This window comes from Gouania willdenowi, chromosome 9 (assembly GCF_900634775.1).
Source record: "Gouania willdenowi chromosome 9, fGouWil2.1, whole genome shotgun sequence".
Lineage (NCBI taxonomy): Eukaryota > Metazoa > Chordata > Actinopteri > Blenniiformes > Gobiesocidae > Gouania > Gouania willdenowi.
The window spans coordinates 18,623,576-18,641,738 of record NC_041052.1 but is presented as its reverse complement, the minus strand read 5'-3'; the positions used below and the strand labels follow the sequence as shown (position 1 = coordinate 18,641,738).

The following is an 18,163-nucleotide window of genomic DNA, read 5'->3' as shown; positions in this document are numbered from 1 at the left end:
TACATTTATGTGGCAAGTTACAAAAATCAAAGAAAAAGTAGCAAAACATTTATATTCAAAAATTTATTATTTTCAAATGAAGGTGTTATTTAGGGAGAACGTAGTGATGCTTACCTGATCTCATCAGTATCTGGCACTTTGGTGTATGGCAGTATAGCCCTGACTCTCCTCCGGTCTTCTACAGGCTTTGGAATCACGCACACAAAGAAAACAAAGGATCGTCAGCCCTAGCACTCGGAAACCCCACTGATGCTAAACGGCCCAATTATTTTTTACAAAATCGTGTATTCCACTGCAAATCCCACTGGGAGTACTTCCACCCAGTTCAAAACATAATTAGCAAAAGCTCAAGCTTTGCCTTAAACCACTCTGTAGACTGCCTGCAGGCAGTCTACAGAGTGGTTTAAGGCAAAAGAAATGAGAGAAAAAATTAGAGAAATGAGAGAAAAGTAACGGATGGATGTACAAAAAGCACGAGAATGACAATCTTTTTCTTACAATACAATAAATAAAATCTATTAGTGGCCAAAGTGCAAATATTTCAGCATTTAGGCTTATGCTAAGTCATCAGAGATATTAGAAATGTTTGTTTCTATCTATCCTTAAGCAAAACATAAGTATCCTTTCCTGTCCCTCAGTGTTTTAATATATTCCTCATTAATTAAAATTTCCGGATTCTCCGATATTTTTTTAAATTTACTTATTTTATTAAATTTTAGAATACTGTAGATATTATGTTGAAGGTTAAAATGTATGTAACCAATTGCTTAATAATAAATGGGTCAGTTTTTCTCAAACCTACTGTTGCTGACTATTGTTTTCTGTTTGAGTGACATCACTTGATCAAGCCTTTTCTAACATTCCACACTACAAAATAGGTAACTATTATTTTTTTTATTAAAAATAAATAAATAAAAATGATGTATGATTCATGCAGATATCGGATCAATATCGGTATCGGCCGATACGCAAGGCTGCAATATCAGTATCATATCAGAAATGAAGAAGTTGTATCAGGACATCCCTATCATATATAACACAATGCTATAAATGATTTTGTTCTCTACACATACAGTACTGATAGAATACTATGTTATTATTTACAACCTTTGTAACAGAAAACACAACAGAACCAAACTAGGATGTTACATTTTTACAGATAGAGAAGATATAGAAATGCGTAAAAAGCATTGTGAAGACAAAGCAAATCTTCTCCTAATCTGTGAAAAGTAAAGAGAATATAATCTGTATTGGATGGCCTTGGACGTTACGATTAGACCCACCTCTGGAGGTGCAACTGGTGATAGAAGTTTCTCTCCTTTTAGTAGGCATGACACATAGCTGTAGTAGCCAATCAGGTCCGATAGAGAAGAGAAGCGCCTTCCGCCGATATAATAGTCTCCACACATGGCGATTATCCTGGTTGAAGGAAGCACTGGTTATAAACAGTCCATTTTCTAATTCAGTGGAGCCAGTGCAACAAAAGGGCAGAGGAAATTGGGCCATTAGCCATTTCTTACACTGCATCAAAACAATGTATTAGTTTCCCTCAATTGTCATCATGTCAATGAAACATGGTTTAGATGCAAAAAAAAAAAAAAAAAACAAACCTAATGGCTGTTGGAGACTTCTTATATCAAACCTCAACTTCAGAGTCATTTATCATTTCAGTCAAATTAATTCCCAATAATTTAGTTAATATTCTTAACCTGAGGAGATCTACTAAAACAGTGTTTCTCAAACGTACCCTCTTTCTCTTATTTCTGAATCCAAAACAAGTACCTCCATTGTCCGACTACAACATTAGAACATTCTAATCAAGATCATTTCTATCATTTTGTGTATTTTGTTGTTGTTTGTCTTTTTTATTATTCAGTAGATGTTTCTCTTATTTTATGTGTTTTTGTTGTCGTTGTGTGTTGGTATTATTTAGATTATTCTCTCAGTGTTTGGTGGTTTCTTATGTCTTTTTGTATGTTTCTCTGGTTTTTTTTATTTTTGTAGTGATCTTATGTATTTTTCTCTTATTTACTGTGTCTTTGTAGTCATTCTGCATGTTGCTGGTAATAGTAAGTATTTTTCTCTCTTAGTGCGTGTGTTTTTGGTGTCATTTTGTGTATGCTGTTTGTTTTTTTAAAATTCAGTAAATCTTTCTCTTATTTTGTGTTTTTTGTTGTCTTTTTGTGAGTTGCTGGTAATATTTAGTATGATTAGAATTTTTAACTAAAAAAATGTACATTATAAAACCCAATATTGTTAATGATTATATTTGTTAATGTTGCACTCTCTCTCCCAAGTATCCCATGTAATGCCATTGTGTACGCCCATTTGAGAAACACTGTACTAAGCCCTACATCTGCCTTCACACGTGGAGCTTACTTCTGACTAGCTCATCTAAAATGTCCCACAACTAAACATGAAGTTACTCCTACAGTTAAAGAGGTATTGTAATTGATTTGACTAATTGACTAAAGTCGTAAATATTTGAATAGTTTTATCTTTGTTAAGTCTTTAGCCACATTATCATGTACCAGTAGTTCTAATGGGAATTTTAATACTGTTATAGACAAATCTAGAAAATTGCTGTTTAATTGTTTCAAAACATTTTAAATGAGTAACATATTTTAGTATGTGACATAAAATGCTGGAGTTAAAATAAGGGCTTAAAAAAAAAAACAACAACAACAAACCAACATTTAACACCTACAGAATGGCCAGATCACTGTAAAGGACCCAGTAAAAACAAAAAGACCAACATTTTTCTGCTTTATGTGAGGAATTATTTCACAGAACGACAACAATAAGGGACATTCAGATACTCTTTCAAATTTTGTCACTTGTTTAGTTCAAACCTGGTTACATACTAAATTGATCATCCAGAACAATTGAATCACTGACAGAAGAAGTTTCTTTTGATTTACATTCAAACCGTGTGATATTTGAGACTATATCAGCAGAATTTGTTATAAATGTGCTTTTAGTAGTAAATTTGTAGTTTTTTCACCATGGCAGATGTCACTAAACTTCGCGACCGTCAGATTATTACATCACCTAGTTGAAGTGCGTCTGATTGTCAAAACAAACGTGATGGCCATTTCCTAACTCCTCTCCAAACACCTTTCCTAAACCTTGTGACATCATCCACAGGGTCATGGAAAAGTGGATAGGAAAGGAGATAGGAAAGACTATTCAGACGCAGCCAAGATGACTGCATGTTAAATAGATAAAATGTGTGTTCCCAGTCTATAGTGGCCAGTGTTTATCTATGTTACGTATTTAAATGAAGAAGAACAGGGTTCCTTACAGCTTTAGTCAGATTAAATTCAAGACTTTTTATTGCCATTTGAAATTAAATTTAAGACAAACTTCACAGTAAACACAATTGGGGAAAAAATGCCACATCAACTACAAAGGGTTAGGTTAATTTCTTTCTAGTGCAGATGTGCAACTGGTGGCCCCCAAAGTAAACACACAAAAATACACAAAAAAGACTAAAATAATCAAAATCACTCCAAAAACACAAGATAACTACAAAAATAGGCAGAAAATCTATAAAACAACAGTAAAAATACAAAAAATAAAAACCATTAAGAAAAGCCATTGAGAAAAATCTTTGTTGGACAGGAAATTTTCGTTATATTTACATTTTCCCATGTTGTTTATACATTTTTCAGAAAACGAGTCAGACTAATTATGGTACAATCATGAAATCTTACTTGTGTTAAAATTTAAAACTTTTGAAACATTGATTTAGGACATTTTAATGACAATGCCTTTTTTTTAGACTTATGAATTGAATGCCTTTTAAGACTTTTTAAGGATCCATGGGAACCCTGAAGAAATTCAGCTATTGCTGTTCATTTTGACAGTGTTTTGTTACCGTGCGTGGATCGTTGGTTCTTTGACCCACCTGAAGTGGTTGACCACATTGGTCATGCTGAGAAACGACAGGACAAATGAACCGGGCCGGCGGTCACTCTCCCTGATGAGGTAGCTGCCAGGAGTGCGGGCCTGGCGCAGACGCTCCTCTGCGATGGTTCTGTCTAGCTTACCATGATACCACCTAAAAGACACACAGACAAGGTGGAAGTCCTTACAATGTTTGCAAGATGCCCTACAGCTGAAATGGAGCAGAAATATACAGCATGTACTCAAATGTACAGACGTTAAACTCTGCAACAACTACAAGGAACAGCTGAGTGACTCACATTAGTTCAGCGTAAAAAGGTACTGATGTAAAAAGGTGTAAAAAGTACTGATATATCCTACTCAAGTAGAAGTACTGTTACTCGCCTGAAATAGTACTTAAGTACAAGTACAAGTAAGTCATATATAAAATATTCAAGTACAAGTAAAAAAAAAAAAAGTAGCTTAATTAAAAAGGACTCAAAGTAAAAGTTACAAGTTACTTTCACCCCCCTTGTTTATATTTGGTAATAAATCTTGCCACGGTTCTCTTGCATACAGTAAACATCTCATGTATAAACTTAAATAGAAAGAGACCAAATTTAGCACAATTGGAACCTAATCTATTTTTCCACAAAGGCATCGGTATAAAAAAGTGATTGACCGATACATCAGCCGATGCTGTATTCGCCGATTCGCATTATTTACAGAGAGCAGAAATACAGTATGTTTTACTTGTTCTACATCACCTGTTTTTTAAAATTTGTTAAATATTTTTTTACTTGTTGTCGTTCTACCTCACCTTTGTTCATTTCAATAAATGTTCCTTTTTTTTCAAATTGAGACTCGTACCATTTGTTATCATCATTGTGTAATTTTTATGATGTAAATCGAGGGGGAAAAAGTAGTATTGGCTCCAAATATCGGCTCAAGAAAATTGGCAGTCCGTATCGGTCATCGGCTAAGGCTGATGGAAAAAAATCGGTATCGGCCCTAAAAAATTGGTCTATCCCTAATATAAAATAAATGCTTCGCCAAAATGTACAAGTATATTTTTTAAATAAAATAATACCAAAGAATTTAATTCAAAATTTAAAAAAATTATCAAGCTACATTTATGAACGCCAAAACTTAGAAAATAACCGTCATTCAATGGTGTTTTGGTGCAGTGCAATATGTTTAATCTGGTTGGTTGGCTATGATGTGATACATTTAATTGTTGTCTGTCATTTCATTTTTTTGTAGTTTCATAATGTCCGTTAATCATTTTAAAACTAAAAATTTAAATTTACTCAGTAACTGTTGGATGCAGAAATGTAACAAATTACTTCTTCTAAAACGTAGCTAAGTATAAGTAAAATGACTGATTTAGAAATATACTCAAAAAAGTACAAGTACTCAATAAAAAGCAACTCAATTACAGTAACGTGCGTACTTGTAATCCATTACTTTCACCTCTGCATTTGTTAAACACAATATGGTGCTACACAGTGCTTTGGCTGCTTTACCTGAGACACAGTAATACTGAGTATTGACCAAATCATTCATCAAGTTAAATAATAACTATATTACTAGAATGAATCCTTAAATAATAAGTGCTGATTGTCAGTTAAAAATGCAGTAAAAGAAGATATATAAGATATAAACCAGCTGTATTACGCAGCATTAAAATAAATCTAAATTCAGAGTGCCAATCAATCGTGCATGTTTGTAGAAAATATTACTACCTGACTAAATACTTACGGTAACTACCGGTACATTTTTGTAGCTTAATGGCAGTATGCTAAAAAGATTCAAGTCTGTGAGGGGTGTTAAACAGCCATAAGAGTGGTGATGGGATACAGTGCTGTGGAATGCCCCGTCATGTCCGTACATGACCAGCCAGCAGCACAGTGCTCTACACAACTACATCTGAGCTCAAGCTTTTTACCTTCTTCCGCACCATTCTCATTCTCATTCAAACTGCCTTAGAAAAACTAATGTTTGTTGTTGCAAAAATAGTCAGTCTGGATTATTATTATTATTATTATTATTATTATTATTATTATTATTATTACTATTATTATTATCACCCATAGCATTATCACCTTAACAACTGGACAAACACCTTATTTTACACAGGATATACTTTTTGTGTAACTAACACAGAAGAAAAGGACAAAACTCGTTCCATATTCAGTAACTGTGCCATTCTGTCAGGTACAATATCAGTGCACGCTGCAGAAATTCAACATGCCCGAGCCCAGTCAGTTAGGCATGATGACAAAATAGAAGCCTGAGGGCAAAGGCCCTAAAAATTACATTATGCTCCAAAAGTGCTCCATTTACTTTAACGCTAGGCCACCCTTATTACAAATTAAAAGATTATTTCAGTTAAAATTGTTTCATAGTATTTGGATTTTGTAACAGTGAGTCACATAAATACATCAAACTATTAAAAGGATCCTCCACTGTTTTTACAAATGTGGCCTAAAACCTTTGAAATGTGCTTATTAGAAGATCTATGCCTAACAAAACATAATATTTTGCTCCATATTCGTTTCATTGCCTTTTAAAACTGGGACTGCTTTACCCTGTGCGCCGCCATGTTGAAATGACGTCATTGATGATGCGAATCCACCCTTTAGTGTATTGAGTTGTATAGGAGGTGAAGCATTCAGGATCATTGAGCAGCTTTTTCAGTCAAAATGACAACTTGTGCTGCTTTGGGTTGCTCTAAAAATCAGTAAAAGTTAAAAAAAATTGATGTAAACCTCTGGTTGTTTGTCATTAGTATCAAATTTCAGTAAACAAGTTATGCAGAGGATGTTTTCAGAAAAATATTAAATACACACAATACTATTGAAGACAGTGTTATGACCTTGTCAATTATTTAAGTGCTTAATTTTAACTGTTCTAGAAAAACCTTGTGTAATAGACTCGTCAAAAAGGATAATAGTCAGTTAGCAAAGTCCCTAATTTCTACCTACTTATTAATGTGCAGTTAGTTACAGACAGCCTTTTGTCGACTCTACAGTTAGTGCTATTGTCTGTATTTCCTTACGAACCAAGTCATTTATGATGTGGGAACATGGTTTGTTGAATAGACTAGTAGTAGACTTCACACATTACATTTAAAACAGATGATTATTATTATGAGTGTGTGTTATTACTGTAAAGAATGTCACCATCAGCATCGATAGAGGATGTATTTACAATATTTCTCTTTATTCTTCTCAAAGATAGCCGCATTCCTACACTTAAAAAAATATAATTTAATGTGGAAGTAACCCAAGTAATCAGATTACAGTACTCAGATTAAGTAATGTAAGGGATTATATTACACATTAAATTTTGGGCACGTAATCTGTAACTGATTACATTTTGAAAGGAGCCTTCCCAAGACCGTAGCTCAGTGTTTCTCAAACTTTTTAGGCTCAAATACCCCCTTTTTCTTATTACTAAATTTGTCCGACAACAACATTTTTTTCAGAAGACTATGAAAAAACAACTATAGAGCATAATGATTTAATTAATTAGTGATAACACACATTTTAAATAATCCTTCTAAATAGGTGGAATGAAACATTATTTAGTGCCTCCTGAATAGAGCTGAACAATTTTAGAAAATAATCTAATTGCGATTTTTTTCCTCAATATTGCGATTTAATATGAGTATTTTTTCAGGGACTGCTTGTCATGTAATTGTCATGTAATTTTCAATGGACACAAGCAATGAATCAATCTGTTTCATAATAAACAATTTCAGATTTATTTAAACATAAATATATATATTCAATTAAAGGTCCCATGTCATGCTATTTTTCACCCATCTCCAATTGTTCTAAGAACACCAAAAACATAGTATTTGAGGTTTATTTTCCCAAACTCTGTTTTCCAGAGTTTTAGCCTCTGAAAAGACACTTTCTGAGCAACTCTACACAAACAGGCTTATTTGCGGCCTACTTATGCATATTCATGAGTGGGCTTGTCAATAGACGGGACACTGACTTCCTCCTCCCCGCATGGTGACGTAGAGCCAGAGGACGGACCGCCCTCCTCCCACCCACTCCGTAGCCGAGGTCATGCTGCTTAATAAACACGAGGCAGAGCGTGGGGGCTGGGCCTCCATGAGGCGCAGCTTCTCCAGCTCAGTGCTGCGTCGAATTCATCATCAAAGTGGGAAAGCATCATCGAATTGGAGCGAGGTGTTTGGACTCACCCTGCAGTAAGAAAAGAGCAAATCCCCCTCTAACTAACGATTGAGGGAATCAATGAAAGAAACACTTTGGGCATGTGTATGAAGCCCTAATAGCATTTTTATCATGTTTAAAGCACAGAAAAGTTGATTTAGCGGCTTTTGTGATTAGAAAATTGCGTTTTATATCGCAATATCGCAAATGCAATTCATTGTTCAGTCCTACTACTGAATAGATTTATTTATTTAGTTTTTATCATTTCCTGTCATCACTGTTTAGTTCATGCTTTCAACAACCTTTATTATTATGATTATCATTTTAAAATTAAAATAAACAATACAAAACCCCATATTTTTAACACTTTCATTTGTTAATTTTAAATTGTCCACTGTCACTTGCCCTCCATTTGAAAAACACTGCTGTAGCTGACATTTTCAGGCCAAAATAGAAATCTTTTGGCTGCCTTTGTGGAAATATCACATTTAATTATGTCTCACTTTTTACCCTTCAACATAAAAAGTGTGTTTGCAGGTCATACGTCATGGAAAATATTGTACAAAAATAAAATACAATTGTGTTGACATCAGGGACCTTTAAAATCATGTACATCACCATTAAAAATTACATATTTTTCAATTACAACAAACTCATACTATGTTTATAAACAACATTAGGATGTGGATGGGTTTTAGGTCCTTTTTGAGCAGCAAAAGTAGTATTTTAACAGCATAAAAAAAACTAAAACCTGACAAAGCTGTGTAAAATAAGCTTGCCGGGTGATTTGCTGCCCTACTTACGCAGAGTTTACCCTCTGATGCATCTACCTCCCATCTCGTGGTCTCACAAGGTGCATCCGCTCCAATGATACTGCTGCTGGCCTGGCAAAAACTGTGAGCTTCGATGTGGAAAGTGCAGCAATTGCAACAATAAATCCATAGAAGGCATGATGATGTGACCCCGCTACAGCCCTGATTCAGTCATCTCCTGTGATTAGGGGTCAATGAGCAACACATCCATGGAGTTAAAAAAAACAAAACAGGAAGAGATGGAGATTCAAGACTGCCCTACATGCGATAAGAGGTGATGAATATTCATTTGATGTCAATTGATTAGGCTTTGTTACGCTTGGAAAGTTTACTGAAGAGGTTGATGGTTCAGCTACTAAGGCAGACTACAGGCTTGTGTTTGTCGCTCTGGTGTAATCCTCCTTTTACATTATTACTCTCTCCTCTTTTCTTACGCATAAAGGCACACATCATCCTCAGCATGCTGCTCATTAGTCTTTAACCCTTGTGCACTCCTTTACATTTATACATTTGTACACAAATGGTCCATCTCAAAAAAGTGCCAGAAAAATGTACTCTATTATGATTTTTTTTTTAACTTCAGACCAGTTTTGACAAGAAATTTTAGTCTTAGTCTTTTGACTAAAATTATTTTTAGTTTTAGTCGAAGATTGTCATTTGATTTGTTTTAATTTCAGTCTTATTTCAGTCGACTAAAATACCAAGCAATTTTAGTAGACTAATATCAATAACAGATTTACTAGACATTTTTTACCGCTGGTATAGGAAACAAACTAAACCTACTGTAATTTATGTGTGTATACTAGGGATGTAATAATTCACTCAACTCCAGATATGATTCGATTCACGATACTGGGATTCACGATATGATTCATTTTACAAAATAAGACTGTAGACAAATGATGACTTTTTTTATCTATTGAGTATTAATATAAAGAAGCATTATGATGTGACATGATTACAGTTACAGTATATAAAAAAATATGTCAATAAGAGTCAATGGGGCAAATTTGGTCACGGAGTTATTAAGTGTAAGTATGAGGCATATCTCTTTCTCTTTACACTTCCAATACACAGCATTTTGGAATTAAGCAAATAAAAATGAAAAAAACAATAGTGGCACAATATCATACAGCTAGCCTTTAAAATCACCAGAATATTGAGCGCCAAACAAATAAAAACACCCAAAATATCACTTTTGGTCATAAAGATGTTTCGAGGGATAATGCACTGGACAACTACTACACTAGATGTCATGACCAAATAAGAAGTTTCTATTCAAGTACACCTCCTTGAAATGCTTATATTTTCATCTCAATTCAAGATCAGAAAAAAGAAGTTAAGATAAGATTATATTTCATCATGTATCATGTGAATACATTTCCTGCTAATCTAAATTGCAACCCCATCATCACATCATCTGCTCCATTATTTCAAAAATCATAACATTGTAACTATTTTTGACATTAATAACTGGCAATTGTTTTTTCACGAGAGTGTCATGTGAATTCCTGAGCAGTTTAAGACTTCCCTCAAAGTAAAATCTTATTCATCCAGTCTTTTTTCAAATCGTCATTCTTTAAAATTTTTGACAAGCAGAGGCCAGTTTTCTTTCAGATACAGAGAAACCAAATGGTGGAACAGTTGTAGCACTTTATACAGCAGCAGCAGCAGCTCAAGGAGAGGATCTATTAAAAGCAGCAAACTTATCAAAAAGTAATGACAGGTCAGACTCAAGTTTATTGTTTTTCTTTGCAAAACGCATTGATTCTAAATTAAGGCAGAGAGTAATAATTACAAGAACCAGTAAACATGGGTCAAAAGTGAAATTTGTCAATGTATTTGTTTATAAAAATAAAAAACATATTGGTAAACTATGAGGCATAGAATACGATGTACCTTCTTGTAATTCTAAATATTTCAAAACATTGTTTTATTTTATAAGCATTTTAACATGAATATGGAAACTTAACTGAATAGAGAAATTTCATTATTACTTACTGAATAATGTTCTACTATTTTTGCTTGATGTTTAAAAGAAGCTACTGCTATATTAGTTTACGCCCTCATCTGATATTGGCATCAAAACATAGTTACAAGCATTACATTATTTACTACAGCTAAAAAATGTTACATTTCATTTGTTGCGCCTATTTCATAATGTTGTCAAATGCAATTTAAATGCTTCTGAGGATCCTGTTAAAGCCAAAATGAATAGTTCAAAAATCTAAAAAAAAAAAAAAACAGGATGTAGAACAGAAAAGGCTAGGTAGCATTGGTATTGGAAGAGCATGACAGGACATTGTGTAACATTTAAATTCATGAAAGCCTGAGGCTCAGTCTTATCAATGCACAACACAGATCTTGAGTTGATACATGCTAGAGCTGTAGTTCAGTCAGTGAATATAGGAACTGACCTGCACATGTGCCTCCTCTGCTACTATAACAGGTGTGAAGGGAGGAACCTGCATCAACCTACCATCATATTTAGCACAGGTGGAGAAAATGTGAGAAAAAGAATGATTGGCTTATTCATGGTTACATTTCTTGTGAGTGGTACAACAAGACTCCATTAGGAATCCACTATGTAACGCAATTCAAAGTTTCAGCATTTTCGTCTTTCCATCCCATCATAAAGAACCGTTAGCTAACGCAGGTCCTAAGCTAGTCATACAGCAGGACACATGCTTCTACAGCTATCGAATAAATCTGGTAAACTCGTTCACACCAGAGCCACTGATCTTCAAATCCAACTTTTCTCTCCCCCTTTTTCCTTTCTCCTACCACAACCTCCTCAGGGAAACCCTTTATGACTCAAAATCCCCTCTAATCTTCGTGGAAACTCAAAATCGACAACTCATTTCCCAATACGCTGTTTGTTTAAGCTCAGGAACAGGCCAGGGGTTTCAAGTGTTAGCAGTAATGTACAATATTTAACACAACACATTATATCAAGCTGTCATCAGTGGGAATTTCTGATAAGAGTATTGGAGCTTTGGTTTATGAATGATGTAGATGTGCCATATGGTTTATCAGCAACAACACCCGCAAGTGTTAAGGAGGAATACATAACCAATCTACAAAGTAGGGCTGGGCGGTATACCCGGTTCATTCCGAATTATGGTATATATTTTCATTATGATATGAATTTTTAATATACCGGTGGAGCAGTGTATTTGATTACACAACTTTCGGAACGCTACGCCGCATTTCAGACTGGACCCTTTTCAACGTTACACTTCTAAAAAAGAAGGTAAACAGTAGCGCTCTGGTGTTAGTTGAAATCATAAGTGTAAATCACACATGTAAATGGATAAGAAAGACACAATTGAAAGCTCTGAAACTGCATGTGAGCATTTGTCTGCGTGGGGATGCTTCTGCTACAGGAGAACAACACTCACGGACACGGAGGCAAGGTTAGCTTAGCATGTCGGCAGTAATACACATAAAAAGAGAGCAAAGGATCGCAATTTGTAATTCCTATAATGCAGAAATAAGTCCTGGTGGAGCTGCAAACAAAACGCTACATTTTTCACCATAAGAAACCACCACACCACTGAGTATGCAGAATATAAAGCTAGCAATCAAGCTGATGCTAAAGCTAAGCTAGCGTGGCAAAGAGCCATTGGGCTGCTGCTGCAAACTTGAATTACGACTAGTGTGGCAGTATTCTCAATATTCACTCATCATGACAGTAAAATAGACCATCCTAAGTCAATCTACTGCAGTAATTCCGCTCTCTTGTTTTTTATCTTTCTTTATCCTCTATCCTTTATTTATCCCTTATCCTTATATTTATCACTATTACTATTATAGCTGCTGGTTGTGTTTTTGTTTTTTTGTTCCGCGCACCGACAGCCAAGTCAAATTCCATGTGCTGTTTATTTTTTCTAAAACTGTACTCGGCAAAATAAACTTTTCTGATTCTGATTCTCAACCAGTAGAAAATGCTGTGAACACCTGATTATGCATGAAAAAAAATACCATCATATACCGTGAAACTGTGAGAATTTAGAAAAATACTGTGATATACATTTTTGGTCATACCGCGCAGCCCGACTAGAAAGTTGTGCTAAATTTACATTACTGTGGTAAGAAACAGTCATTTGTAAATTCTGGGACAAGTGCTGCATTAATGCGAATGAGTCAGGAAGGAAAAGCATCACAAATGTACAGCATGTGATCTTACCTGTAATGTTAGTGTTTCCATGCAGATAAATAGATTTGACTGCTTAGCTCAGATTAATGCCATCGAGTAAGAACAATCTATGCCACTAATCTATATTTATATACTGTCATTTTGAGTGCAACAGATTGGGAATCATCTATTGTTGACACTAGTGATTCTGAATGAAAGCATCATTACACAACTCCTTTATGGCCGTGGATTACTGAAAAATAATATTTGTAACCTTTCCAAAAACACCTTACAATATTTCTCTTCATTCTTGCCAGCACATGAAGTTGAGCGACGCGCCACGAAGGAAAGAAAGAGAGCCAATGAAGTCTGACCTCACTTATCTGATCCCAATAGACTTTCACATGACAGCACTTATCATAATGAACTTATGTAAGCATTCAGAAAATGGACCTTAGAGCAGCTTAACGAGATAATATCACTAGAAACTAACCCTACCATACCCTGGCCTCCACCCCCTGTTAACCGGAACAGGCCCCAGCAAACAAAGACCAAAACACGATGAGTCAGTCCAAAAGATTAATAGATAGATGAGAATGCAGGATTTAAAAACATGACAACATTGAAATAGATCACCATCATCATTAATTTACTGATCGAGTCAGCCCTAGCCAACATTATGCTATACATACAGTTAAGTCAATCATCTGAGAGCACTATGGAGGGGAAAAGCCTTTAAAATGTGTCATTCTCACCAAGATATATTGTTAAGATTGTCACAAAACTCATTTGGAAACAAAGCAAATTTAATACACTTTACTTATTCTCCATTTATGGTTCCACTGCCTCACTTGTAACATTGATATCTGATGAACTGACCAGCTATTACAAATCCTGAGGAAGATACCACTTCTTTGGTAAAACGAGCACCTTCACACTAGCAGTGTATGGTAGATGCCCATAATGAGTGCATTTAAGTCCATGTCAGTTTTATGAGTGAAAGTCTGTCCTTCCACTGCAATAATCTGACAGTGAGATACTGTATATATAGTGTGAGCCCTAACATAAAAGCTGATTCCACAATCTAAGGCCAGTCGCTTCCATATCTGACAGTATGAGGGCTTGAAATGACAAAGCTCAGCAGTTCTCTAAAGTGACTATAATGAATGGGAGTGCTGTATTTAGGTTATTAAAAAACTAGCACACATTCAATGTTAACACATGTTTGTATGCATGCGTGAGGATAACCTAGAAATGTCTATATTGGAAGATAGAGTGCTATAATAATACTATACTCCTGGTGGACTTGCCATGTTGGTGTTCTTGTTGCTATCTAATCACAGCACCTTACAGCAAAACAGGAGAGATTTTTTTTCATTTCTACTTTTTGAATAGATACATCTAAAAAAAAAACGTAAGAAGGATTTGGGACAAAATAACTGCTGTTTAAATACTCATACAGAAGTAGTGTTTCTATGCAGATATCAGCAGCTGTATAGTAGTCCAAGTACAGTAAAATAAGGTTTGTAGTGTGCAAGCAAAATATGTAAATGTACCATTTTTTTTACATGCAAGAGGGACTCATTAATAATTCATGCCAGAATGTTTGATAAATTCTTCAAATGGAAATACATTTGAATACAAGTCTGTTTGTAGTCAATGTGATCTTTCCAATTAAGTATCACATGAAAACAGTTGGGTTCTGTGCATGATTTAAGAAAGGCAATGATGTGTTATTGTGTTTAAATGAAATGATCCAACATGAAAAGGCCAGTTTTTATGTTTTGATTTTGGGTTGCATTAAACGCAGTCCACACACCAGAGAATATTTAATTTCATTAACATTCTTCTGTGAATTTGTAAGGGTATAATCGTAAATAGTCTACAATATACTTCATTAAGCTCAAGGATAACATAACACACGGTTGTGTTTCCTGTAGGCCAAACTACAAATTAAGTCATGTGTTTTCCCTTATTGATCTTGGTTAATAAAAATGAATAAAACTTAAAAATGTACTCTTAAAACACATTTTTAACCAAAGATATCACCACCTTCATTTGATAGCCCTGTATTTTTCTTTTAAAAATATTTTTTTTTTTTAAGTATTCCGCAATTTTAAACATCTTTTTCCTATTGGGTTTGTTGTATTTTGCAAGATAGGATGTGAGAAAATCAATGCACATACTGTTTTAAAAATACAAGCTTTTTTGCCAAAGGTTTGCCAACTATGTGATCCTATAGTTGCTAAGATTAAGTTGACAATGTGATATCATTTAATTCAAACCAAAAGTTTTGAAGAAATATTGGGATTCTGTGCTAAATCCATGCATTTGCACAGCTTGTTATTTAGTAAGGACATCCTGATCCAATATTGATATCAGCAAAAAAATAGGTATTGGATTATATCGGCCTGCATCTAAAATCTCCAATACAAGCACTACTACAATACATAATGTGTTTGTTATTGGTTAATTATTGAGGTTATTTGTCAGGGTCTTCTATTTTATTCTATCCAATTGTAGAATATTTGTATGTTTATGTTACACTTGTGGTTATTTTGCACTTTATTTTTTTCGTTTTTGTTGGACATATTCATTCCAATTTATTTTTGGTATGTTTTAATGAATTGTAGATTATTCTCATGTTTAAAGTTAAAATGGATGTTACCTACCTATCAGTTAATAATAAATCAGTCAGTTTTTCTCTGAGTAATATCACTTTTCTAACATCCCACACTACAAAAGAAGTAATAAAAAAAAGTGTGATGATCATGCTGATATATCGGATTTATATCGGTATAGAATCGGTCATTTCAAATGAATAATCGAGACATCCCTAGTTAGAACATATGCCTTATGATTAAAGCTCAAGGTATTGCCTGATAGCTTACAGGAGGGGTGTCAAAATCAATTTAGTTCAGTGGCCAAACACGGACCAGTTTAAGCTTAAATGGGCAATAGACGGGCCACAGAGTTGAGGTGGGAAAATTAGCAAATTCAACATTAATGTGCCCTGGTTTGCAATTTACCTGATTTTTTTTTGTTTTGTTTTAGAATTTGGGGAAATTACGTGGAGTAATTTGAGGAAATTTTGCCATACTTTGGAAAAATTGAGAGTCCTTTCAACAATTCATCATGTGACATAAAAACTGGAAAAGTGAGCTCTGCAAATTATTGTGTATTGTAATTAGAGATGTACCAATACAACTTTTTCACTTCAGATACGATACCGATATTGCAGCCTTGCGTATTGGTTGATACCGATATCGAACTGATATCAGCACGAGTCATACATGCTTTTATTACTCATTTGTTGTGTGGAATGTTAGAAAAGTGATGTTACATTATACTTTTAAAGTGCACACAATTCAAGTTCACTTCAGTTGTTCTTTACTGTCAGTATATGGTGGGAACAACTGAGGGCGGGGACTAAACAACAAAAACTTATCGGAGAGCTTATATCGGATATTTTAGATGCAGTCCGAAAAAATCAAATGTTCGTTTTCTGGCTGATATCAGACCAATATCAATATTGCATCGGGACACCCCCAACTGTAACTGAATTGTTGCATTTGGAGAGGCTGAGATATCTATGACTTCTTTAGTTGGTAATTTACAAAATGTTTTATCTATTATTTTTTTACTTTCTCAAGCAGGCCGAATTTGATGCTGTGAAGGGCCGGATTTGGACCCCCAGGCCTTGAGTTTGACACATGTGGTTTAACGGAAAGTTGGAATACACACTAAGGTAACTACAGTATATTTCCCATTTCATAGCTTCATTTTTAAAGATAATTTGTAAACAATAATAATAATAATAATAATAATAATAATAATAATAATAATAATAATAATAATAATAATCAAAATCAAAATCTAGTAAAAAAAAATTCTTTTAAAAAGCACTAGAAAGCAAAGAGCTGATTCAGTTCCACATAAACCTGCAACAGCAACACTAAAATCCTGACCTAAGGTGCACGTGAACGGGTGGTAAAGAAGCAGAGCTTTTAAAACTGCAGAATGTTAGAATATAAATGGTGATGTTTGCGGAGCCACGAACAAGGGGATTGTGTTACTAGAAGCATACTTACTGGTCAGAGGGCGGTGCAGAGAGGGAAAACACCGCCTCTTCTTCCTCGTATTCCGGCCCATCCTGCATGTCGCTTTCATCCATGGTGCCTCCGTAACCCCCGCAGACCGGAGGTGGAGGAGGGGGTGGTGGCAGCGGGGGGAAGACACTAGGTCCATCCGGGCCTGTTGATGTGGGTGAGATCCGGCTGACTGGACCGTCCGAGCCTGGAGAGCTGCACATGGCACCCACTGTCCCTGAGCTTGTCGCTTGGAAAACAGAGTGTCCTCCACCCCCTAGTCCGCCACTCCCTGCAGCGGACAGCACCGCTCCGGTCACATCCGCACCGGACATGGGGTAGATCATACTCATGTCTGGCAGCGAGTCCGGGGAGGTGTTGGAAAGCTGGCGGTGGGCTGGTACCGGCCCTTGTCCCAGATCAGTGACTCGCACTCTGCTCGGTTTGGGATAGTAGGGAAAAGGGGCCGTCTCCGGGCCTCCTCCGCCTGCCACCCCTGTCCCTGCCGTGACCGAGCCCGTCTCCTCACTGCTGACCTCCGCAGCCATCATGTTAGAGAGGGGAAAAAAGTCCAGAAGGGAACCCGCCCTTCCCCTCCGTAATCACAGTAGTCCTTCAGCGTTTGGGCTGACGGGGACAACACTAACAAAAGTTTCTCCGAGAGGCGTGTAGCTTGCCCGCTAGCATTAGCCGACAGCTAACTTGGCTCACTCGGCAGCGCTAGCGTGCGTTAGCTGTACCTCGCATTCGCTCGCTTGTCTAACGGTAGCCGCAGCTAAGCTAACAACTAGCAGAGACACTTGATGAGCTCTGCTTCACTAAGTCTTCATTGTTCCCTGAGTTTAAAGTTCTCACATAAACGTTACTTGGATTAAAAATAATAATAATTAAAAAAAAACATTAACCAAGAGTCCACCTGCAAACACATTCACCAGTAAGTCCTTTTTTGTGGGTCCAGGCTTCGCCCCGGCAGCAGACGGACCACTTGTCGATGAGTGTTGTTTTATTGTCACTGTGGTGTGTAATCCCCGTCTCTGCTTTCCCCTC

The 18,163-nt window shown here is 35.7% G+C and overlaps 1 protein-coding gene across 1 annotated transcript in view; it reads right to left on the bottom strand.

The window, feature by feature from the left end:
* LOC114469371 (ras GTPase-activating protein 1-like) overlaps positions 1–17,667 on the bottom strand; it is a 29,527-nt gene extending 11,860 nt beyond the window's left edge. Inside the window, 4 exon segments of the mRNA XM_028456866.1 lie at positions 115–185; positions 1,284–1,419; positions 3,911–4,063; positions 17,120–17,667. Coding sequence (XP_028312667.1) covers positions 115–185; positions 1,284–1,419; positions 3,911–4,063; positions 17,120–17,667 — 908 coding nt within the window.
* Positions 17,668–18,163: the final 496 nt, after the last annotated feature.